The sequence below is a fragment of the Ranitomeya imitator genome, chromosome 3 (genome assembly GCF_032444005.1).
Source record: "Ranitomeya imitator isolate aRanImi1 chromosome 3, aRanImi1.pri, whole genome shotgun sequence".
In the NCBI taxonomy this organism is placed as follows: Eukaryota; Metazoa; Chordata; class Amphibia; order Anura; family Dendrobatidae; genus Ranitomeya; species Ranitomeya imitator.
Genome location: NC_091284.1, coordinates 27,969,372 through 27,995,048, shown reverse-complemented (window position 1 = coordinate 27,995,048; position 25,677 = coordinate 27,969,372). Strand labels below are relative to the sequence as shown.

The 25,677-nt window shown below is 44.7% G+C and overlaps 1 protein-coding gene across 1 annotated transcript in view; it reads right to left on the bottom strand.

Moving 5' to 3' along the window:
* LOC138671897 (cell surface glycoprotein CD200 receptor 1-B-like) overlaps positions 1 to 10,927 on the bottom strand; it is a 59,976-nt gene extending 49,049 nt beyond the window's left edge. Inside the window, exon 1 of the mRNA XM_069760025.1 lies at positions 10,797 to 10,927. Within this exon, the coding sequence (XP_069616126.1) occupies positions 10,797 to 10,869 (73 nt within the window). The 5' untranslated portion in view covers positions 10,870 to 10,927. The remainder of the gene's footprint in view (positions 1 to 10,796) is intronic.
* Between the last annotated feature and the right edge of the window lie 14,750 nt (positions 10,928 to 25,677).

Genomic DNA, 25,677 nt, shown 5'->3' with positions numbered 1-25,677 from the left:
TTCTTGCTGACGGCCGGACTTCTAAGACCTCAGCAGTGAGCAAACACTCGTCACTTTTGTCTCACACCCTTCAGTGTATTAATAACTTCTCTATTTCCTGCCCCGTTCTATATTTGATAAATGGGGATTTGCTGCAGAGAGATGAGTCCTGCACAGATTTTACCACCTGGAGGCAAATAATGGGAGCGGTCAGGGTTGGGCCCAGTGGGAGCTCTACGACCTGCCACTCGGCCGCTATGCTTTGTACACCAAGGCTTTTGAACATCTTGAAGTATCTGGATCAGTAAAGCATGACCGCCTTCAAAGCCAAACGGAAGACATCACTGAGTCATGAGGGAAACTGAAACCAGACACAATTGTCTGAAAGGGGGAATTTTGCCACATGCGGTGAATGTCTTTCTTTTTGTTTTTTGTTTTTTTCGATCACCAATATTCTAGCTAAAGCTTAGTCAGCATGAAAGGCATACTCATGATTTTGTTGCGTCGTTAATGGCCCGGTAGGACACTTTATGTAAAATTCTCAAGATTTATTCTTTAACACATTTAATAGATCTCTTATTAAAATTAAAGGGTTATTCCCATTTCTGCCTCCCATTGCTGAGATGGAAACATCTTGGTTCTATTTCGCGGCCGCCAATGGCGAATTACAAGAGTGGACGAGTGCAGCTGCGAAACTCTATGGAACTCACTAATAAATTAATGGAGTATTGGACTGGGGTCTAAGGGGTAACGTTTCTCCTTATGGAGAGTGACATACCATCTCTGGCTTGTCAAGGTAAGGAGGCTTATTCGCCGTGCAATGCTCCTCTGGGAAATTAAATATGCAAATTGCCTCTTCTGAGAAAAAGAGGACTTAAATTCTATAGCGCCACCTGTTGGAAGTAGCGATCCTACAACTTGTAGGATCGCTACTTCCAACAGGTGGCGCTATAGAGTTTAAGTCCTCTTTTTCTCAGAAGAGGCAATTTGCATATGGAGTATTGGAGTATTGGAAATTTTTGAAATTTGGGAATTGTAGAACAACCAGCTAAGCTTTTCCAAAACTTGGAAGTTGCCCCGTAGCGTAGAGGACATTGCTGTCTTCTTTCATTTCTCATAGTCATATAGAAGGTGGTTATTTCAGGTCAGGAGATCCATGGTTGGTCACAATAGTACTAGAAGTATTTGTAGTGGAAGTAGTAGTGTTACTAGTGGTGAGGTGACGACTACGTTTAGTGGTAGAATTGGTATTAGTCCCAGTGGAGTACTAATGAATAGTGATAAGCGAATTTGTTCGGAAAACGATCGCCAAACATAAATTCAGCATGAATATGGCACATTCAGATTCATGATCGGAAATCCGAGCAGAATTTTATAAAATTGGTAACTTTCGGTAAAAGTGCGGGAAAATATTTGCGTTGCCACAAAAATATTTTCAGCATATTAGCAACGATAATAGTAATGTATCATGTGTCATTTTTCTTCCTAACTTTATGAGTGCACATTGCGGCTAGCCAATCAGGGCGCAGGAAACACGCACACTGTCCTGACACAACGGCTTGTGTCATTGGCTGCTGAAATCGCATGTCCCTCTCCATATAAAGAGTGGACATCTTGTTTTAGTACCATTTTGAAACTGTAACAGCACAGAGAGGCCTGCTCCTGACGCTGCCACAGTTAAAAGCAAGATTTTAGCTAGTTAGGCGGTTGTATATCAGTCAGATAGTGTAGCTAGATAGTGTCCAGTGTGGCTGTAAAATTTACCTTCCGGAAATTTTTTTTTCCTTTGGGCCATTACTGAGGTTCAAAGACAAAGTCAGCAGGGCAAATGTCCTACAAGTGTGTTCTTGCATTGCTTCAGTTGTGCTTCATGCACAAGGATAGCATTCTAAATAATATTTTTTCAGTATCTAAATGTGAAAAAGTCTGCTGTATCCCACTTTGTCATTTATTGCTGTGGTGATATGAAACTGTCTGCAGACCTAAGGACCCCACTGACCATAAGATTCTACAGGAGAGAGAGGACCCCGCTGACCATAAGAGCTTACCCTCTACAGGAGAGAGAGGACCCCGCTGACCATAAGATTCTACAGGAGAGAGAGGACCCCACTGACCATAAGAGCTTACACTCTACAGGAGAGAGGACCCCACTGACCATAAGAGCTTACACTCTACAGAAGAGAGAGGACCCCACTGACCATAAGACCTTACACTCTACAGGGGAGAGATAGGATCCCACTGACCATAAGAGCTTACACTCTACAGGAGAGAGAGGACCCCACTGACCATAAGAGCTTACACTCTACAGGAGAGAGAGGACCCCACTGACCATAAGAGCTTACATTCTACAGGAGAGAGAGGACCCCACTGACCATAAGACCTTACACTCTACAGGAGAGAGAGAGAGAGAGAGGACCCCACTGACCATAAGAGCTTACATTCTACAGGAGAGAGAGGACCCCACTGACCATAAGACCTTACACTCTACAGGAGAGAGAGAGAGAGAGAGGACACCGCTGACCATAAGAGCTTACACTCTACAGGAGAGAGAGAGGATCCCACTGACCATAAGAGCTTACACTCTACAGGAGAGAGAGGACCCCACTGACCATAAAAGCTTACACTCTACAGGAGAGAGAGGACCCCACTGACCATAAGAGCTTACACTCTACAGGAGAGAGAGGACCCCACTGACCATAAGAGCTTACACTCTACAGGAGAGAGAGGACCCCGCTGACCATAAGAGCTTACACTCTACAGAAGAGAGAGGACCCCACTGACCATAGGAGCTTACACTCTACAGGAGAGAGAGGACCCCACTGACCATAAGAGCTTACACTCTACAGGAGAGAGAGGACCCCACTGACCATAAGAGCTTACACTCTACAGGAGAGAGAGAGGACCCCACTGACCATAAGAGCTTACACTCTACAGGAGAGAGAGGACCCCACTGACCATAAGAGCTTACACTCTACAGGAGAGAGAGGACCCCACTGACCATAAGAGCTTACACTCTACAGGAGAGAGAGGACCCCACTGACCATAAGAGCTTACACTCTACAGGAGAGAGAGGACCCCACTGACCATAAGAGCTTACACTCTACAGGAGAGAGAGAACCTCACTGACCATAAGAGCTTACACTCTACAGGAGAGAGAGAGAACATCCCACTGACCATAAGAGCTTACACTCTACAGGAGAGAGGACCCCACTGACCATAGGAGCTTACACTCTACAGGAGAGAGAAGACCCCACTGATCATAAGAGCTTACACTCTACAGGAGAGAGAGGACCCCACTGACCATAAGAGCTTACATTCTACAGGAGAGAGAGAGAACCCCACTGCCCATAAGAGCTTACACTCTACAGGAGAGAGAGGACCCCACTGATCATAAGAGCTTACACTCTACAGGAGAGAGAGGACCCCACTGACCATAAGAGCTTACATTCTACAGGAGAGAGAGAGAACCCCACTGCCCATAAGAGCTTACACTCTACAGGAAAGAGAGGACCCCACTGACCATAAGAGCTTACACTCTACAGGAGAGAGAGGACCCCACTGACCATAAGAGCTTACATTCTACAGGAGAGAGAGAGAACCTCACTGCCCATAAGAGCTTACACTCTACAGGAAAGAGAGGTCCCCACTGACCATAAGAGCTTACACTCTACAGGAGAGAGAGGACCCCACTGACCATAAGAGCTTACACTCTACAGGAGAGAGAGGACCCCACTGACCATAAGAGCTTACACTCTACAGGAGAGAGATGACCCCACTGACCATAAGAACTTACACTATGCAGGAGAGAGAGGTCCCCACTGACCATAAGAGCTTACACTCTACAGGAGAGAGAGGACCCCACTGACCATAAGAGCTTACACTCTACAGGAGAGAGAGGACCCCACTGACCATAAGAGCTTACACTCTACAGGAGAGAGATGACCCCACTGACCATAAGAACTTACACTATGCAGGAGAGAGAGGACCCCACTGACCATAAGAGCTTACACTCTACAGGAGAGAGAGGACCCCGCTGACCATAAGAGCTTACACTCTACAGAAGAGAGAGGACTCCACTGACCATAAGAGCTTACACTCTACAGGAGAGAGAGGACCCCACTGACCATAAGAGCTTACACTCTACAGGAGAGAGAGGACCCCACTGACCATAAGAGCTTACACTCTACAGGAGAGAGAGGACCCCACTGACCATAAGAGCTTACACTCTACAAAAGAGAGAGGACCCCACTGACCATAAGAGCTTACACTCTACAGGAGAGAGAGGACCCCACTGACCATAAGATTCTACAGGAGAGAGAGGACCCCACTGACCATAAGATTCTACAGGAGAGAGAGGACCCCACTGACCATAAGAGCTTACACTCTACAGGAGAGAGAGGACCCCACTGACCATAAGATTCTACAGGAGAGAGAGGACCCCACTGACCATAAGAGCTTACACTCTACAGGAGAGAGAGGACCCCACTGACCATAAGAGCTTACACTCTACAGGAGAGAGAGGACCCCACTGACCATAAGAGCTTACACTCTACAGGAGAGAGGACCCCACTGACCATAAGAGCTTACACTCTACAGGAGAGAGAGGACCCCACTGACCATAAGAGCTGACACTCTACAGGATAGAGAGAGGACCCCACTGATCATAAGAGCTTACACTCTACAGGAGAGAGGACCCCACTGACCATAAGAGCTTACCCTCTACAGGAGAAAGAGAGGACCCCACTGACCATAAGAGCTTACACTCTACAGGAGAGAGAGGACCCCACTGACCATAAGAGCTTACACTCTACAGGAGAGAGAGGACCCCACTGACCATAAGAGCTTACACTCTACAGGAGAGAGAGGACCCCACTGACCATAAGAGCTTACACTCTACAGGAGAGAGGACCCCACTGACCATAAGAGCTTACACTCTACAGGAGAGAGAGGACCCCACTGACCATAAGAGCTGACACTCTACAGGATAGAGAGAGGACCCCACTGATCATAAGAGCTTACACTCTACAGGAGAGAGGACCCCACTGACCATAAGAGCTTACACTGTACAGGAGAGAGAGGTCCCCACTGACCATAAGAGCTTACACTCTACAGGAGAGAGAGGACCCCACTGACCATAAGAACTTACACTCTACAGGAGAGAGAGGACCCCACTGACCATAAGAGCTTACACTCTAGAGGAGAGAGAGGACCCCGCTGACCATAAGAGCTTACACTGTACAGGAGTGAGAGGAAACCGCTGACCATAAGAGCTTACACTCTACAGGAGCGAGAGGATCCCACTGATCATAAGCGCTTACACTCTACAAGAGTGAGAGGATCCCACTGATCATAAGCGCTTACACTCTACAGGAGCGAGAGGACCCCGCTGACCAAAAAAGCTTACAGTCTACAGTAGAGAGAGAGAGGACCCCGCTGACCATAACAGCTTACACTCTACAGGAAAGAGAGGATCCCGCTGACCATAAGAGCTTACACTCTACAGGAGAGAGAGGATCCCACTGACCATAAGAGCTTACACTCTACAGGAGAGAGAGGACCCCACTGATTATAAGAGCTTACACTCTACAGGAGAGAGAGAGGACCCCACTGACCATAAGAGCTTACACTCTACAGGAGAGAGGACCCCGCTGATCATAAGAGATTACATGATATGTCATGTACGATATCTGGGTCACCAGAGCTAGGAAACATGCTGATCATGCGCAGTGCATGATCAGCAAGTCTCTCTGTCAGTGCAGAGCTGACAGTTTCTACAGTATGGGGATGCTGCTGCATCTCCATGGTAAAAGTTTTGTGCACTTCTGATAAGAAAGACACTGCTGAACAGAGGCCAGATGAAGTCCAGTAACTCTGGTACCTCATTATAGTAAATGGATCTGTTGCACCCAGGAGTCCGGTTGCCACAGTGGCATTGCCTCCCTCACAGGGGTTGATGTCATGCCTGGAAGCAAGGAGGGATCCACTTACCTGGTAATACCAGCATCCAACACCTTCCTGACTCCAGACCAGAAGGGGGAGCTCTAGCACCCAGTTTCAGGGGAGCTTCCTTATAAGTTCTGGCCTGGAGGTTGGGTTAGTCAGTCTCAGTAGTCTGAGAGTGAAAGGAGAAGAGGAAGTCGAGGAGAACCTGGGGAGTGGAGCTGTAGCCAGGCTCACCCCAGAATAGAGGGCTGACAAGAGGACGCCAGAGTCCTTGATGTGTGGGTGCTGTACTCCCCGACAGCCAAATCTGGAGGGCAAGGAACTGCAATCTCCCACTGAACGCCTGGAGGCACCGCAGCAGACCAAGAGCCGGGGCTGACAGTGAAAAAGCAGTGCCCGTGATAGGCTCACGCTGCCTGCCATACAAGTTAGAAGCAACATGCAGGAGAGGAACTTGAGCAGAGCTTAAAGAAGCAAGGACCTAGAGATTGGAGCAGAAGGAAGGCCTCCAATCCCACCTGGCTAGGTGGATCTTAAGTTGCTTCCAGGCTGCCCGAACCCCATCATCATCTGTTATCCATGCCCCGAACTCCACCTGCACCAACAAGTAAAGGTAAAGTAAACTGCAATCCTTGTGTCCTCCAGTCATTTCCTGCACCCTCAGTCCTGCATCCCATAATCTACAATCACTTATCAACTATACCGGTAGCCCTGGGGCCCCGCTCCTCCTGTGGGGAGCAGAACCATCCCAGCTGCATCACCATCGGCCCCAGCGGTTCCCTTAAGCATCTATTGCCAAATACCACAGATGGTGTCACGAACTAACTCCCTATAGACTCTATTTCCCCTTCATTTCATTACTTTTATTGGATGCCCAGGGCCACGGACCAGGTCACTGCTGCCGTGGCCACCCCCTTTAGAACTGTCGGACCCGGTCCGAGTACCCCACGGCCCTAGCAGGCGCTCCAGATCCCTCAGGTGTTTCATCTGAGTCATGTAATTCAGAGATTTAGATAGAAACCCCAAGAGTGCTCAGAGTTGAGCGCCGGAGAAATGTGATCCCAAATATTATGCAAAATGTTTGCAATGAAAACTCAATCCACAAATTAAACAAACCGTCACTCAGGTCCGTCATCTGTTAACGCAAATGTAGGCGGCTTACACGTTACTGGTAGCACAAAGGCTCTGGAAAAGCAAAATGGCTCCTCACCCACCAATAAAAACTCAGCAAATCCTGTGTTCCCAAATCCAAATGCCCCCCTGTGTACCTAAACCACATATAGCGTCCACATTTAGCATTTCTGTAGTGATGAGAGCCCGCCTAACTTACAGGTGAATGCCTCCAAAAGCATGGGCTGGGCATAATGTACTGGTCACTACAGCGGCGGTTTGCAATTTTCACTTCATTCATTCCTGCTTGTTTCTGAAAAATATCCATGGAGTCAAAATCAGCACTACACCTGTAGATAAATTCCCAAAGGGGTATAATTTCCAAAATGGGGTCACTTGAGGGGGATTCTGCTCTTCTAGTAATTAGGAGCTCTGTATATTGAGTCCACAAACTCTTCTAGGAAAATTTGCGCTCCAGGAGGCAAATAGCGCTCTGTTCTGTCTCTCCGTATGGCTAAGCAGTACTGTACAGACACATATGGGGTATTGCCACGTTATGGGACAAATTTTGGTGCCCTTTTTATCCACTTCTTGTATGAAACTGTAAAATCTGGGGCTAAAACTAAATGTTGCTGGTAAAAATGTAGTTATTTTTCCTTCACTGCTCAATAGTATAAAATTCTGTGACGCACTCATGGTGTCAATATAATCACTGCACTCCTAGATGAATTCATTGAGAGGTGTAGTTTGTAAAATGGGGTCATTTATGGGGGGTTCTGCTGTTCTGGCACCTCTCATAGGCTCTTTCAGTGGGTCATGGCACCTGCAAACCATAAGGCTATGTGCCCACATTGCAGAAATGCTGCGGAAATGTCCGCAGCATTTCCGCAACTCCCTGCCGTGGGTAAAACACATGCGGAATTCGCATGCGTTTTCCCGCAAAGCACAAGCGTTTTACAAGTATTTTTAGCTTGCAGAATACTTGCGATTTCCAAGTGATTTGACGCATCGCTTGGAAAAGTGATTGACAGGTTGGTCATAGTGCATAGTGCTTGACAAGTGTGACCAACTTTTTACTATTGATGCTGCCTATGCAGCATCAATAGTAAAAGAAAGAATGTTAAAAATAATAATAAAAAAGGGTTATTCTCACCTTCCGAAGGCCCTTGATCTACTCAGCGGCGCTCCCAGTATGTTCTGTTCCCAGGGATGCTTTGCGCAAAGGGCCTTTGTGACATCACGGTCGCGTGACCGCAACGTCATCCCAGGTGATTCGCGCAATGCATACCTGGGAAGGGAAGCCGTCAAATGCACCGCTGAGAGGCGGGAGGACTTCGGGGGCCATCGAAAGGTAAGTATATACCTATTTTTTATTTTAATTCTTTTTTTTTTTTTACAGAAAGATCGTTCCCAAGGGCTTGGAGGAGAGTCTCCAGACCGGGTACCATAAGCACATGAAGCCCTCACTTTATTCATGGTGGGCATAGCCACATGCGTAAAGTGAGTGTTTCAATGTATTCCTATGGCTCCGGAGTCGCCGCGATTCCGCAGAAATAATGAACATGCTGCGCATTTTACCGCTATGCGATTCCGCAGCGGGAAAATCCGCAGCATGGGCACAGCAACTGTGGAATCCCATAGGATTGCATGGGAATGTGATTTTTAAGCGTTTTTATGCGTTTCCGCTGCGGCAAAAAATGCGGCACAAACGCATAAAAAACGCAACGTGGGCACACAACCTAACAGTAAAATCTGGCGCTCCTTGCCCTCTGAGCTTTGCACTGTGCCTGAAAAATATTTCCCAATTATATGTAGGGCATTGGCGCACTCAGGAAAAAATGAATCTCAGCTTATTGAAAAAAAAATCCTATTAGCCATTAGAAAAATTAAAAACTTGGGGCTAAAACAAAATTTTATTATTTCAACGGCTCAACATTATAAACTTCTGTGAAGCACCTGGAGGTTCAAGATGCTTACCATGCATCTAAATACATTACTTGAGGGGTCTGTTTTCCAAAATGTTGTCACTTGTGAGGGGTTTCCACTGTTTAGGTACATCAGGGGCTCTCCAAATTGGACATGACATCCGCTAATGATTCGAGGAAATTTTACATTCAAAAAGTCAAATGATGCTCCTTCCCTTCCGAGCTCTGCCTTGCGCCCAAACAGTAGTTTTCTCCCTGATATGGGGTATCAGTGTACTCAGGAGAAAGTGCAAAACCATTTGTATGGTGCAATTTTTCCTGTTGCCCTTATGAAAATGCTAAATTTTGTACTAAAAACATATTTGTGGGGAAAATGTAACTGTTTTCAATTTTTATGGCTCAACGTACTTCTGTGAAGCACCTAAGGGTTCAAAGTGCTCAGCACACATCTAGTTCAGTTCACTGATGAGTCTAGCCTCCAAAATGGGGTCACTTGTGGGGGATTTTCACTGTTTAGGCACATCAGGGGGTCTCCAAATGCGGCATGGCGTCTGCCAATTGTTCCCGCAAATTTTGCAGTCAAGAAGTCAAATGGCGCTCTTTCCCTTCCAAGCTCTGCCGTGCGCCTAAACAGTGGTTTTTCCTGTTACCCTTGTCAAAATTAAAAAAATGGATCTGAAGTCAGTTTTTTGTGAAAAAAAAGTTAAATGTTAATGTTTTATTATTTCAAAAATTCCTGTGAATCACCTGAAGGGTTAATAAATTTCTTGAATGCGTTTTTGAGCATCTTACGGTGTACAGTTTTAGAATGGTGCCCTTTGGGTATCTTCTTTTATATAGACCCCCCCAAAGAGACTTCAAATGTGATGTGGTCCCTAAAAAAAAAATCGCTGGTCAACTTTTAACCCTTATAACTTCCAAACAAAACAAAACTTTGGTGGGTAATGTTACTTATTAACTATTTTGTGTGACATATTTCTGTGATTTAAGGACATGAAAATTCAAAGTTGGATAATTGCGAAATTTTTCAAACTTTCACCAAATTTCAGTTTTTTTTTCACAAATAATTGCAAGTCATATCGAAGAAATGTTACCACTATCATGAAGCCCAATATATCACGAAAAAACAATCTCAGAATCACCGAGATCCGTTGAAGTGTACACTGTACTAGGTGTGACAATCCGCTAGAGGACACTATGGGGATACCACGCAGCAAAGAAAAATGACATTATCCCGCTCTCTGGCGCTTCATCAGTGTGGGAAATAGCGCCGGGCAAGGTTTTGTTTTTTGCAAACTGCAAATCAAATCTCAAAGATCCGCACATCTTTACTAATTATGTATAATAAATAAGAACCAGTCACAAAAATAGTGTTAGTAGTGTTAGTATTAGCTGTAGGATGAGTAGTATTAGTATAATTGGCAGGTCTAGTAGAATTATTTGTACTGGTCGCAGTGAAATAAATCGTGTTAGCATTAACAATGGAAATAGTAGTTTTGAGAATGAGTAATATTCATAGCATTGACAAGAGATCTCGCAGTATTAATTCTAGTCACCATGGAATCAATAGTAGTATCAGTAGTAATCACAGTGACAGTAGTGGAAGCAGTTAAAAGTGGAGATACTATAGCAGTATATTCAGTAGTTATAGGGAGTATTAATAGCATCGGCAGCAATAGTAGCAGCATTAATACTAGTCACAATGGAAAAAGTCGAGTAAGTAAAGGTATTAATTAACATTCAAGAACAGTATTGATAACATTTTCCTTTTCTCCAGGTAAATTCTCATTTATGAGACACCTTTGTGTTACGACGACGCTCCTGTGCACTGCGTCTTACCTGTCTTGACCTCATTCACACAAACAAATAAAAACAGCTGCAGCGTAAAGCAGGTCTTGTCCCGAGGCTTCATATTTGATTTTCCAGTCTTCTTGCTGATGGTAGGACTTCTAAGCGCGCAGCTGTGAGCAAACACTCATCATTTTTTTCTTCTTAACACCCTTCAATATATAAATAACTTCTCCATTTTCTGTTCCATTAGATAAGGCTTGTCGTGTTGCCGAGAATCCCCAGTGTAGACCCAAAATAATTATTTCTACACCATTTCCTGTGTCGGATGACTCAAAGGAAATATAGCGAGCAATAGACTCAAATTATACTAAAAAAGTGTCCAATAGACTCAAATTGTATCCTGATTAAAGTAAAGAGGCACAAACAGGAGGCAGAAAATATCAGAATGTTATCGAGTGCAGCTTATGACTCTGACTTATACCCAGATGTGTAATGGGGGGAACATGGCACCTTCACAAGTTTCGCTTAATGGCACTGAAGTTTATTGTCATAGAGATTATTATTTGCCATATTATGTTATGTTTTCCCTGGTGGCAGAAAAGTACTGTGGGCATCGTGCTTTACTATACATCGTGAGCAATTGGTACAATGGCTGGTGGAGGTCACAACCAAAATGGTTTAGATGGGTGCAAAGGCTAGCTGAGCAGACATGTTCTAGATCGGTAAGCGTTCTGGCTAAGCTGACATGTTCTGGATGGGTATGTAGTCTGGTTGAGTTAACATGTTCTAGATGGGTATGCGGTCTGGCTGACCTCACATGTTCTAGATGGGTAAGCTGTCTGGCTGAGTTGACATGTTCTAGATGGGTATGCGGTCTAGCTGACCTCACATGTTCTAGATGGGTATGCGGTCTGGCTGACCTCACATGTTCTAGATGGGTATGCGGTCTGGCTGACCTCACATGTTCTAGATGGGTATGCGGTCTGGCTGACCTCACATGTTCTAAATGGGTAAGCTGTCTGGCTGAGTTGACATGTTCTAGATGGGTATGCGGTCTGGCTGACCTCACATGTTCTAGATGGGTAAGCTGTCTTGCTGAGTTGTCATGTTCTAGATGGGTATGCGGTCTGGCTGAGCTCATATATTTTACATGGGTATGTGGTCTGGCTGAGCTGGCAAGTTCTAGATGGCTATGTGGTCTGGCTGAGCTGACATGTTCTAGATGGGTATGCGGTTGGCTAACCTCACATGCTCTAGATGGGTATGTAGTCTGGCTGAGTTAACATGTTCTAGATGGGTATGCGGTCTGGCTAACCTCACATGTTCTAGATGGGCAAGCAGTCTGGCTGACCTCACATATTCTAGATGGGTAAGCTGTCTGGCTGAGTTGACATGTTCTAGATGGGTATGCGGTCTGGCTGAGCTGACATGTTCTAGATGGGTATGCGGTCTGGCTGAGCTGACATGTTCTAGATGGGTATGCGGTTCGCTAACCTCACATGCTCTAGATGGGTATGTAGTCTGGCTAAGTTTACATGTTCTAGATGGGTAAGCGGTCTGGCTGACCTCACATGTTCTAGATGGGCAAGCAGTCTGGCTGACCTCACATGTTCTAGATGGGTAAGCTGTCTGGCTGAGTTGTCATGTTCTAGATGGGTATGCGGTCTGGCTGAGCTTATATATTCTACATGGGTATGTGGTCTGGCTGAGCTGACATGTTCTAGATGGGTATGTGGTCTGGCTGAGCTGATATGTTCTAGATGGCTATGTGGTCTGGCTGAGCTGACACATTCTACGTTGGTACCCAGGCTGGAATAGCTCACATGTTCTAGATGGCTAAACAAGCTGACATGTTGTAGGTGGGTATACCACTGAAGTGACATGTTGTAGTTGCGTATGCAGAACTGACTGAGCTCACATTTTCTATATGAGTACACGGACTGGCTAAGCTCACATTCTTGCGGTGGAAGTGCCTTGAGACATTCTCTAAATAGCCAAACAAGAATATGTCTCTTGAGAAAAGTTGTGGTGATTATCTTTTGGCTAAAGTATTGGAGGAACATCTTTACTGAAACTGCAATCCCTGGGCAAGTACAGAGAAATATGATCTAAATTGATCAGTAGTGTTGAACAGACCATTCTTCCGACATGTGAATTTTGTGTGGCCTGAGACAATGAAAGGTTCTACGGTTTGTATCAGTAATTATTGCTGTAGCACAGGACAATGAGAGCAACTGTGGCATGAGATTATGACCTCCATCATGGCCTGAGATACAGTGCCTTGCGAAAGTATTCGGCTCCCTGGAACTTTTCAACCTTTTCCCACATATCATGCTTCAAATATAAAGATACCAAATGTAAATTTTTGGTGAAGAATCAACAACAAGTGGAACACAATTGTGAAGTTGAACGAAATTTATTGGTTATTTTAAATTTATGTGGAAATTCAAAAACTGAAAAGTGGGGCGTGCAATATTATTTGGCCCCTTTAACTTAATACTTTGTTGCGCCACCTTTTGCTGCGATTACAGCTGCAAGTCTCTTGGGGTATGTCTCTATCAGTTTTGTACATCGAGAGACTGAAATTCTTGCCCATTCTTCCTTGGCAAACAGCTCGAGCTTAGTGAGGTTTGATGGAGATCGTTTGTGAACAGCAGTTTTCAGCTCTTTCCACAGATTCTCGATTGGATTGAGGTCTGGACTGTGACTTGGCCATTCTAACACCTGGATACATTTATTTGTGAATCATTCCATTGTAGATTTTGCTTTATGTTTGGGATCATTGTCTTGTTGGAAGACAAATCTCCGTCCCAGTCTCAGGTCTTTTGCACACTCCAACAGGTTTTCTTCAAGAATGGTCCTGTATTTGGCTCCATCCATCTTCCCATCAATTTTAACCATCTTCCCTGTCCCTGGTGAAGAAAAGCAGGCCCAAACCATGATGCTGCCACCACCATGTTTGACAGTGGGGATGGCGTGTTCAGGGTGATGAGCTGTGTTGCCTTTACGCAAAACATATCGTTTGGCATTGTTGCCAAAAAGTTTGAATTTGGTTTCATCTGACCAGAGCACCTTCTTCCACATATTTGGTGTCTCCCAGGTGGCTTGTTGCAAACTTTACATGACACCCAGGTGCCTTCTGGGAGAAGCGAAGTCTCCCTAAGCTAGAAGATCGTTGGGTACAGCCGGGACCAGCTGCTTCGAAAGCATCACCAAACCAGGGATTCAAGCTTCAGGAGGCTAATTTGCATATTCCAGGTGCCTTCTGGGAGAAGCGAAGTCTCCCTAAGCTAGAAGATCGTTGGGTACAGCCGGGACCAGCTGCTTCGAAAGCATCACCAATTTTTGCCTGTAGGACATTATTGCAAGAGAGCTTGGCTGAGTAGATTACACAAGAAGGAAAACACACAGCAAGTCAGCAGGATCTAGGAGCAACATGGCAGATGTGACAACCTACATGGTGAGCTGCAGCATGTGCTACATGTTCACAGATCGACCAGAAGAAGAATCCAATTTCACTTGTCAGAAGTGTAGACTAGTGGCCCTTTTAGAAGAGAAGGTGCGGGGTCTGGAAGAAAGAATAGCAACTTTGAAACTCATCAAAGAGAATGAAGACTTTCTAGACAGAACAGAAGCATCTCTACTGGTCACAGAAGGTGCAAAAAGTGTCAGAGAACCTCCAAAAGCAGATGAGTGGAAGCATGTGACCAAAAGAAGCAAGAAGACCATGGAGAAATCACCAACCACACAACTGAAGAACCGATATCAAATCTTTGTAGAGGATGAAGATGGCACACCTAAGAATGAAGCAATACCAGCAAGCAAAAAAGAAAAGGGCACACAGCAACAAGTGACAGCAAAAAGTACAGCCAAGAAGCAACGAAGAGTGGTGGTGGTGGGAGACTCACTACTGAGAGGCACAGAAGCAGCCATCTGCAGACCGGACATAACTGCAAGAGAAGTATGCTGCCTTCCAGGTGCGATGATCAAGGATGTGACCGATAGGATACCAAAGCTCTTCAGCTCCAAGGACGTCCACCCATTTCTTCTGATACATGTTGGCACCAATGACACGGCAAGGGAGGACCTACCGACAATCTGCAAGGACTTTGAAGAGTTGGGGAAGAAAGTAAAAGAACTGGATGCACAGGTAGTTTTTTCTTCTATCCTTCCAGTAGATGGGCATGGCACCAGGAGATGGAACAGGATCCTTGATGCAAACAACTGGCTAAGACGATGGTGCAGACAACAAGGATTTGGATTCCTGGACCACGGTGTGAATTACTGGTATGATGGACTCCTCGCCAGAGACGGACTACACCTCAACAAACCTGGGAAACACACATTCGCCAGAAGACTCGCTACACTCATCAGGAGGGCGTTAAACTAGAAAAAGAGGGGACGGGAAGAAAAACATTAGACTCGTACAAAGACGACCCAGGAAAACATACTCAGAAGGGAGGTAAGAACATTTCTAAAACAATCCACAGTGAGGAGATTGGAACAAAACAAAATCCTCTAAACTGCATGCTCGCAAACGCCAGAAGCCTGACAAACAAGATGGAAGAACTAGAAGCAGAAATATCTACAGGTAACTTTGACATAGTGGGAATAACCGAGACATGGTTAGATGAAAGCTATGACTGGGCAGTTAACTTACAGGGTTACAGTCTGTTTAGAAAGGATCGTAAAAATCGGAGAGGAGGAGGGGTTTGTCTCTATGTAAAGTCTTGTCTAAAGTCCACTTTAAGGGAGGATATTAGCGAAGGGAATGAAGATGTCGAGTCCATATGGGTTGAAATTCATGGAGGGAAAAATGGTAACAAAATTCTCATTGGGGTCTGTTACAAACCCCCAAATATAACAGAAAGCATGGAAAGTCTACTTCTAATGCAGATAGATGAAGCTGCAACCCATAATGAGGTCCTGGTTATGGGGGACTTTAACTACCCGGATATTAACTGGGAAACAGAAACCTGTGAAACCCATAAAGGCAACAGGTTTCTGCTAATAACCAAGAAAAATTATCTTTCACAATTGGTGCAGAATCCAACCAGAGGAGCAGCACTTTTAGACCTAATACTATCTAATAGACCTGACAGAATAACAAATCTGCAGGTGGTTGGGCATTTAGGAAATAGCGACCACAATATTGTACAGTTTCACCTGTCTTTCACTAGGGGGACTTGTCAGGGAGTCACAAAAACACTGAACTTTAGGAAGGCAAAGTTTGACCAGCTTAGAGATGCCCTTAATCTGGTAGACTGGGACAATATCCTCAGAAATGAGAATACAGATAATAAATGGGAAATGTTTAAGAACATCCTAAATAGGCAGTGTAAGCGGTTTATACCTTGTGGGAATAAAAGGACTAGAAATAGGAAAAACCCAATGTGGCTAAACAAAGAAGTAAGACAGGCAATTAACAGTAAAAAGAAAGCATTTGCACTACTAAAGCAGGATGGCACCATTGAAGCTCTAAAAAACTATAGGGAGAAAAATACTTTATCTAAAAAACTAATTAAAGCTGCCAAAAAGGAAACAGAGAAGCACATTGCTAAGGAGAGTAAAACTAATCCCAAACTGTTCTTCAACTATATCAATAGTAAAAGAATAAAAACTGAAAATGTAGGCCCCTTAAAAAATAGTGAGGAAAGAATGGTTGTAGATGACGAGGAAAAAGCTAACATATTAAACACCTTCTTCTCCACGGTATTCACGGTGGAAAATGAAATGCTAGGTGAAATCCCAAGAAACAATGAAAACCCTATATTAAGGGTCACCAATCTAACCCAAGAAGAGGTGCGAAACCGGCTAAATAAGATTAAAATAGATAAATCTCCGGGTCCGGATGGCATACACCCACGAGTACTAAGAGAACTAAGTAATGTAATAGATAAACCATTATTTCTTATTTTTAGTGACTCTATAGCGACAGGGTCTGTTCCGCAGGACTGGCGCATAGCAAATGTGGTGCCAATATTCAAAAAGGGCTCTAAAAGTGAACCTGGAAATTATAGGCCAGTAAGTCTAACCTCTATTGTTGGTAAAATATTTGAAGGGTTTCTGAGGGATGTTATTCTGGATTATCTCAATGAGAATAACTGTTTAACTCCATATCAGCATGGGTTTATGAGAAATCGCTCCTGTCAAACCAATCTAATCAGTTTTTATGAAGAGGTAAGCTATAGACTGGACCACGGTGAGTCATTGGACGTGGTATATCTCGATTTTTCCAAAGCGTTTGATACCGTGCCGCACAAGAGGTTGGTACACAAAATGAGAATGCTTGGTCTGGGGGAAAATGTGTGTAAATGGGTTAGTAACTGGCTTAGTGATAGAAAGCAGAGGGTGGTTATAAATGGTATAGTCTCTAACTGGGTCGCTGTGACCAGTGGGGTACCGCAGGGGTCAGTATTGGGACCTGTTCTCTTCAACATATTCATTAATGATCTGGTAGAAGGTTTACACAGTAAAATATCGATATTTGCAGATGATACAAAACTATGTAAAGCAGTTAATACAAGAGAAGATAGTATTCTGCTACAGATGGATCTGGATAAGTTGGAAACTTGGGCTGAAAGGTGGCAGATGAGGTTTAACAATGATAAATGTAAGGTTATACACATGGGAAGAGGGAATCAATATCACCATTACACACTGAACGGGAAACCACTGGGTAAATCTGACAGGGAGAAGGACTTGGGGATCCTAGTTAATGATAAACTTACCTGGAGCAGCCAGTGCCAGGCAGCAGCTGCCAAGGCAAACAGGATCATGGGGTGCATTAAAAGAGGTCTGGATACACATGATGAGAGCATTATACTGCCTCTGTACAAATCCCTAGTTAGACCGCACATGGAGTACTGTGTCCAGTTTTGGGCACCGGTGCTCAGTAAGGATATAATGGAACTAGAGAGAGTACAAAGGAGGGCAACAAAATTAATAAAGGGGATGGGAGAACTACAATACCCAGATAGATTAGCGAAATTAGGATTATTTAGTCTAGAAAAAAGACGACTGAGGGGCGATCTAATAACCATGTATAAGTATATAAGGGGACAATACAAATATCTCGCTGAGGATCTGTTTATACCAAGGAAGGTGACGGGCACAAGGGGGCATGCTTTGCGTCTGGAGGAGAGAAGGTTTTTCCACCAACATAGAAGAGGATTCTTTACTGTTAGGGCAGTGAGAATCTGGAATTGCTTGCCTGAGGAGGTGGTGATGGCGAACTCAGTCGAGGGGTTCAAGAGAGGCCTGGATGTCTTCCTGGAGCAGAACAATATTGTATCATACAATTATTAGGTTCTGTAAAAGGACGTAGATCTGGGGATTTATTATGACGGAATATAGGCTGAACTGGATGGACAAATGTCTTTTTTCGGCCTTACTAACTATGTTACTATGTTACTATGTTACTTTTTATGGATATCTTTGAGAAATGGCTTTCTTCTTGCCACTCTTCCATAAAGGCCAGATTTGTGCAGTGTACGACTGATTCTTGTCCTATGGACAGACTGTCCCACCTCAGCTGTAGATCTCTGCAGATCATCCACAGTGATCATGGGCCTCTTGGCTGCATCTCTGATCAGTCTTCTCCTTGTTTGAGATGAAAGTTTAGAGGGACGGCCGGGTCTTGGTAGATTTGCAGTGGTATGATACTCCTTCCATTTCAATATGATCGCTTGCACAGTGCTCCTTGGGATGTTTAAAGTTTTGTAAATCATTTTGTATCCAAATCCGGCTTTAAGCTTCTCCACAACAGAATCACGGACCTGCCTGTTGTGTTCCTTGGTCTTCATGATGCTCTCTGTGCTTCAAACAGAACTCTGAGACTATCACAGAGCAGGTGCATTTATACGGAGACTTGATTACACACAGGTGGATTATATTTATCATCATTAGGCATTTAGGACAACATTGGATCATTCAGAGATCCACAATGAACTTCCGGAGTGAGTTTGCTGCACTGAAAGTAAAGGGGCCGAATAATATTGCACGCCCCACTTTTCAGTTTTTGAATTTCCACAAAAATGTAAAATAACCAATAAATTTCGTTCAACTTCACAATTGTGTTCCACTTGTTGTTGATTCTTCACCAATAAATTACATTTGATATCTTTACGTTTGAAGCATGATAAGTGGGAAAAGGTTGAAAAGTTCAAGGGGGCCGAATATTTTCACAAGGCACTGTATAGTGAAGTTACCCTTGAACTTTTGTGGCCGAGAAAGTGAGGAAGATTGTGGCCTGTACCTGCAGTTCTGCTGTGAGCTCCATAATATTAAAGTACTCTCACAATCTTTTCCATTATCATGTAGCTGTCTAGCTTAGCAGCATTGAATTGTTAAATAAAGCTCAGTGATTAAGCGAGTGAGCTGCCATCCCTGCCGAGGGAGGAGAGAAGCATGCAGGGGCGCTACAATCAGTGTCTTTGTACTTTATTGTAACCTCAGCAATCTGTATTTTTGCTGCATGTTTGCTGTGTAACCACCAAGCTCAGTGCTTTAGTACTGTAGTGTAACTTCTATGATGTGTAACATGTTTGTGTGTAACCAGCCAGCTCAGTGCCTTAGTCCTTAAGTGAACTTACATGATCTGTAACATGTTTGTGTGTAACCACAAAGCCCAGTGCCGTTGTACTGTAATGTAACCTCCACGATCTTTACTGTTTGTTGTGTAGCAAATATACTCAGAGCTTTAGTACTTTAATGAACTTACAAAATCTGTAACCAGCAAGCTCAGTGCCTTCTTACTGTAGTGTAACCTCCACTATCTGCACTATGTTTGTTGTGTAACAGATAAGCTCGGTGCCTTAGTACTGTAGTGTAACCTTCATGATCGCTACCATGCTTGTCATTTGACCACCAAACCTCAACGATCTGTATTTTTGCTGCATGTTCGCTGTGTAACCATCAAGCTCAGTGCTTTTGTACTGTAGTGTAATTTCTAACTTCTATGATTTGTACTCTGTGTGCAACCAGCAAGCTTAGTGCCTAAGTACTTCAGTGAACTTATGAGTCGCCCACCAGAGCCGTGGGGTACTTGGTACCGGGTCCTGCGGTTCACAGGGGGATGTCACGGTGGCGACCTGGTCCGTGGCCCTGGGCGCCCATGTAAAAGGGAAAGGTCTTTAAAGGGAATAAAGTTTATGTTCGTGACGCCACCTGTGGTATTCGGTCAGTGAGGACTGACGCTGCTTTAAGGGGTCCACTGGGGTGATATTATGGCAGATGGTACAACTTCCCACAGGTGAAGTATTTCCCCAGGGCTCCCGGTGTGTAGATGGTAGATGGTGAATGGCGCAGTAAAGAATGAGGACACAGGTTTGCAGTCTCTTTACCTTGTTTACTGTCGACTTCAGGCAGCCACAGTCCAGGGGACCAGATCACAGGGCAGGCAGGGTCTGGCCGGCTTGGAGGCAAGTTAGGAGTCCCCTTATCCAGGTGAAAATAAAATCCTTCCTCTAGCACCATGGTGGTGTAGTCCTTACTGCCTACGGCTTCACATAAGGTACTCAGAGATGTTATCTCTCTCTGTCCCCCGCATACGACATAACTCGTATGACTGGTGGCTTGAGGCAGTTTATAGGGACTCTAGCACGCCCCAGCCTCTGAGGGGTGCCACCGTGCCTCCTGGGTATTAGGTCGGACAGGTAACTTGGAGTTCAGCTGTCATGCCTGCTCTGATGTAAGTCTTAGAGGTCCTTACAACCTCGGTGTTCCGGCTACCGTTCTCTGCGCCTCAGAAGGAGGCAGCCTGCTCGGGGCTTGTCTCCCCCTTGATATGCTCTCCTGTGCTTTGCTCTCCTGCATGTTCACTGCAATCAATTTGGCTTTCTGAATGTCTCTTTCTGGGAACTGCTGCACTGCAGCTACACAGCTCCGTAAAACCCTCCTCTGCCTCAGACTGATCCAGTCTGTTTCCTGGTAAGAACTGTCTTCCAGCTCTGACTGACTACTTTCCCTCCACAACTACCTTATATATGGGGAGTCACCTAGTTGTGTTACCTGGTTACAGTTATCCCTTCTTGCCTTCAAGCGTAACATCACTCTCCCCGTGATGAAAGCAATGCTACTGTGACGACCAGGACCCTGGGATGCCACACTTACACAATCTGTGCCATCATTGCTGTGTAACTACAACGCCCAGTGCCTTAGAACTGTAATGTAATCTGCACAATTTGTAACATGTTTGTTGTGTAACCAACAAGCATAGTGCCTTAGTACTTTAGTATAACTTCAATAATTTGTATCATGTTTGTGTATAACCACCACGCTCAGTGCCTTAGTGCTGTAGTACAACTTCAAGATCTTTACCATGTTTGCGTATAACCACCAAGCTGAGTACCTTAGTACTGTAGTAACATAGTAACATAGTTAGTAAGGCCGAAAAAAGACATTTGTCCATCCAGTTCAGCCTATATTCCATCATAATAAATCCCCAGATCTACGTCCTTCTACAGAACCTAATAATTGTATGATACAATATTGTTCTGCTCCAGGAAGACATCCAGGCCTCTCTTGAACCCCTCGACTGAGTTCGCCATCACCACCTCCTCAGGCAAGCAATTCCAGATTCTCACTGCCCTAACAGTAAAGAATCCTCTTCTATGTTGGTGGAAAAACCTTCTCTCCTCCAGACGCAAAGAATGCCCCCTTGTGCCCGTCACCTTCCTTGGTATAAACAGATCCTCAGCGAGATATTTGTATTGTCCCCTTATATACTTATACATGGTTATTAGAGCGCCCCTCAGTCGTCTTTTTTCTAGACTAAATAATCCTAATTTCGCTAATCTATCTGGGTATTGTAGTTCTCCCATCCCCTTTATTAATTTTGTTGCCCTCCTTTGTACTCTCTCTAGTTGCATTATATCCTTCCTGAGCACCGGTGCCCAAAACTGGACACAGTACTCCATGTGCAGTCTAACAAGGGATTTGTTCAGAGGCAGTATAATGCTCTCATCATGTGTATCCAGACCTCTTTTAATGCACCCCATGATCCTGTTTGCCTTGGCAGCTGCTGCCTGCCACTGGCTGCTCCAGGTAAGTTTATCATTAACTAGGATCCCCAAGTCCTTCTCACTGTCAGATTTACCCAGTGGTTTCCCGTTCAGTGTGTAATGGTGATATTGATTCCTTCTTCCCATGTGTATAACCTTACATTTATCATTGTTAAACCTCATCTGCCACCTTTCACTCCAAGTTTCCAACCTATCCAGATCCATCTGTAGCAGAATACTATCTTCTCTTGTATTAACTGCTTTACATAGTTTTGTATCATCTGCAAATATCGATATTTTACTGTGTAAACCTTCTACCAGATCATTAATGAATATGTTGAAGAGAACAGGTCCCAATACTGACCCCTGCGGTACCCCACTGGTCACAGCGACCCAGTTAGAGACTATACCATTTATAACCACCCTCTGCTTTCTATCACTAAGCCAGTTACTAACCCATTTACACACATTTTCCCCCAGACCAAGCATTCTCATTTTGTGTACCAACCTCTTGTGCGGCACGGTATCAAACTCTTTGGAAAAATCGAGATATACCACGTCCAATGACTCACCGTGGTCCAGTCTATAGCTTACCTCTTCATAAAAACTGAGTAGATTGGTTTGACAGGAGCGATTTATCATAAACCCATGCTGATATGGAGTTAAACAGTTATTCTCATTGAGATAATCCAGAATAACATCCCTCAGAAACCCTTCAAATATTTTACCAACAATAGAGGTTAGACTTACTGGCCTATAATTCCCAGGTTCACTTTTAGAGCCCTTTTTGAATATTGGCACCACATTTGCTATGCGCCAGTCCTGCGGAACAGACCCTGTCGCTATAGAGTCCCTAAAAATAAGAAATAATGGTTCATCTATTACTTAGTTCTCTTAGTACTCGTGGGTGTATGCCATCCGGACCCGGAGATTTATCTATTTTAATCTTATTTAGCCGGTTTCGCACCTCTTCTTGGGTTAGATTGGTAACATAGTAACATAGTAACATAGTTAGTAAGGCCGAAAAAAGACATTTGTCCATCCAGTTCAGCCTTAATAGTGACCCTTAATATAGGGTTTTCATTGTTTCTTGGGATTTCACCTAGCATTTCATTTTCCACCGTGAATACCGTGGAGAAGAAGGTGTTTAATATGTTAGCTTTTTCCTCGTCATCTACAACCATTCTTTCCTCACTATTTTTTAAGGGGCCTACATTTTCAGTTTTTATTCTTTTACTATTGATATAGTTGAAGAACAGTTTGGGATTAGTTTTACTCTCCTTAGCAATGTGCTTCTCTGTTTCCTTTTTGGCAGCTTTAATTAGTTTTTTAGATAAAGTATTTTTCTCCCTATAGTTTTTTAGAGCTTCAATGGTGCCATCCTGCTTTAGTAGTGCAAATGCTTTCTTTTTACTGTTAATTGCCTGTCTTACTTCTTTGTTTAGCCAGATTGGGTTTTTCCTATTTCTAGTCCTTTTATTCCCACAAGGTATAAACCGCTTACACTGCCTATTTAGGATGTTCTTAAACATTTCCCATTTATTATCTGTATTCTTATTTCTGAGGATATTGTCCCAGTCTACCAGATTAAGGGCATCTCTAAGCTGGTGCAACCTCCACAATCTGGACCATGTTTGTGTATAACCATCAAGCTCAGTGCCTTAGTACTGTAGTGCAACCTCCACGATCTGTACCATATTTGTGTATAATCACCAAGCACAGTGCCTTCCTACTGTAGTGTAGCCTCCACAATCTGTACCATGTTTGTGTGTAACCACCAAGCACAGTGCCTTGTCTTAGTACTGTAGTTTAACCTCCATGATCTGGACCATGTTTGTGTATAACCACCAAGCTCAGTACCTTAGTACTGTAGTGCAACCTCCGCAAACTGTACCATGTTTGTGGAACCACCAAGCTCAGTGCCTTCATACTGTAGTGTAGCTTCTGTGGCACCCCTAGGGGTATTTGCCACAAAAATAGTTACTGACAGTAAATGCAAATACTAAAATAGCAAGACTGCACTACCACCTCCGGCCAGAAGGGGGAGCTCCAGAGACTCCCCTTGATCCATTCTGGTCTGAGAGAAAAACTGGCAGTTGGGCTAAGGAGCTGAAAGTGAGAGGTCATACAGCTGAATTTCTAACAGCCCTATGACGGTTTCCAGGCCCAAATCACCGGCCTGAGGAGAAGAGGGATAGAGAAAAAGGACATTGTGAGAACCGGGTAGCATTAATCACTACCCAGAACAGGCGCAAAGACGGATACCGGATCCGTGGCTGTATTCATTACATATAATACAGCAACCGGAAAAACGTGAGGTGATATCAGCTTCACTAGGGTCGGACGCAGCAACAGACACAGAGTTCAGCAGTACTCCTGGAGGGGGTAAACCGATAAAAGGACTCGGGTTGCCCGTCGAACCAGGACCCGGAGGGGACAGATTGGGCCGGCAGCCAGTTCACATACAGCAGCAGGGCCACACAGATATTGCGTACAATAAGAGGCGAAGACCCCGGCAGGGTCAAAGTAACTCAGAGTTCCCATACAGACTCCGGTGACAGGACTGGTTGTAAATCCTTTTTTGTTAAAGTAAACTGGTTAAACGTTTCAGTGCCTCAGTCTTTCATTTGGACAATAGCCATCTATCCAGGATTGGGATCATCACCGCTGGGAGAACCTGCTGCTGATCAAGTAAGTGCCTGTTCCCTCACGATACCCTTTACACTGTGCATTGCCTGAGGCCACAGCACCGGGTCAAGCCACCCGTGACACCCCCCTCAAGAGACAGACCCCATTGGTCCGGTGCTGGGTATCCCGGTCTCTTGGGCGTCACAATTGGCGTCACGAACAGGATCTAGCCAGCCCGTATACCGGGTATTGTGTGCCGTGATTGGAGCCCAAAACTGTGAAAACTTGGATGAAAAATCTTGAAAATTGACTTTATTAAAGAAAAATCCATTCCCCATTGAAAACTATTGAAAGTGACTTTTCCCCATTGGTTATAATGGAGTAAAGATGGCCGCCATCCCCTGAGGTAATCACTTCATAACCGTTAGGCACGAGACTGTTAATTGAGCTACGCCATCACTTGAGCCCCAGTCTAACTGAAAAACTTCAGAATCCGCCATTACAGAGCGCGGTGGGTGGGAGCAGCAGGGGGCGTGTCATTGTGGGCGGCACCAAGCTGAGCGCTCTGACATCAGAGCAAGGGGAAAATCGATCCTGCTGCACAGCGGAACGAATCTACACTATCCCGACGGAAGCGGAGGACCGGAAGGGTCCGGATTAACTAAGGGGGCACAGTATGTCGCAGCACGGAGACGCCGCAGCACCCGGCGACGCTAATGCAGCTGAAAGACAGAGTGTCGATAGAGAGTCTGGTAGCGCAGCGGTGCAAGGAGTGGCGCCCATCATGCCGGTGCTGATGCCATATACCCCGGGTGGCCCATGGCTTCCAATGTATGAAGGTGAGCCTAATACCCTTGACGATTTCAGAGAAAAGATGCTGGCCCATTTTGACATGTTCCCCGTGGGTGAAGTTCAGCGTGTTAGTCTCCTGATGATGCAGTTAAGTGGCCATGCTAAGCGAGAAGTCACAGCATGGGCAGCTGATCTAAAAGGCACTGTTGAACGCATATTTGCTGGATTAAAAGCTACATTTGAAACCACTGCCAGCAGCAAAGCTAAAGTACGATTCTTTAATTGCAAACAAAAAGTTAATGAGGGCGTGAGAGACTTTGCCTTAAACCTGCAGGAAGCCCTTAAATCACTTACACTGGCTGAACCCATTTTTAACACCGGAGCGGATAAACTGCTAAGAGATCAATTTATTGAGGGACTCTACACCCCTTCTCACCGGGGGCATGTGAGCATGCTTGTTTTTAAGAACCCTGAATTGACATTTGCCCAATTAAAGGAGAGCGTTA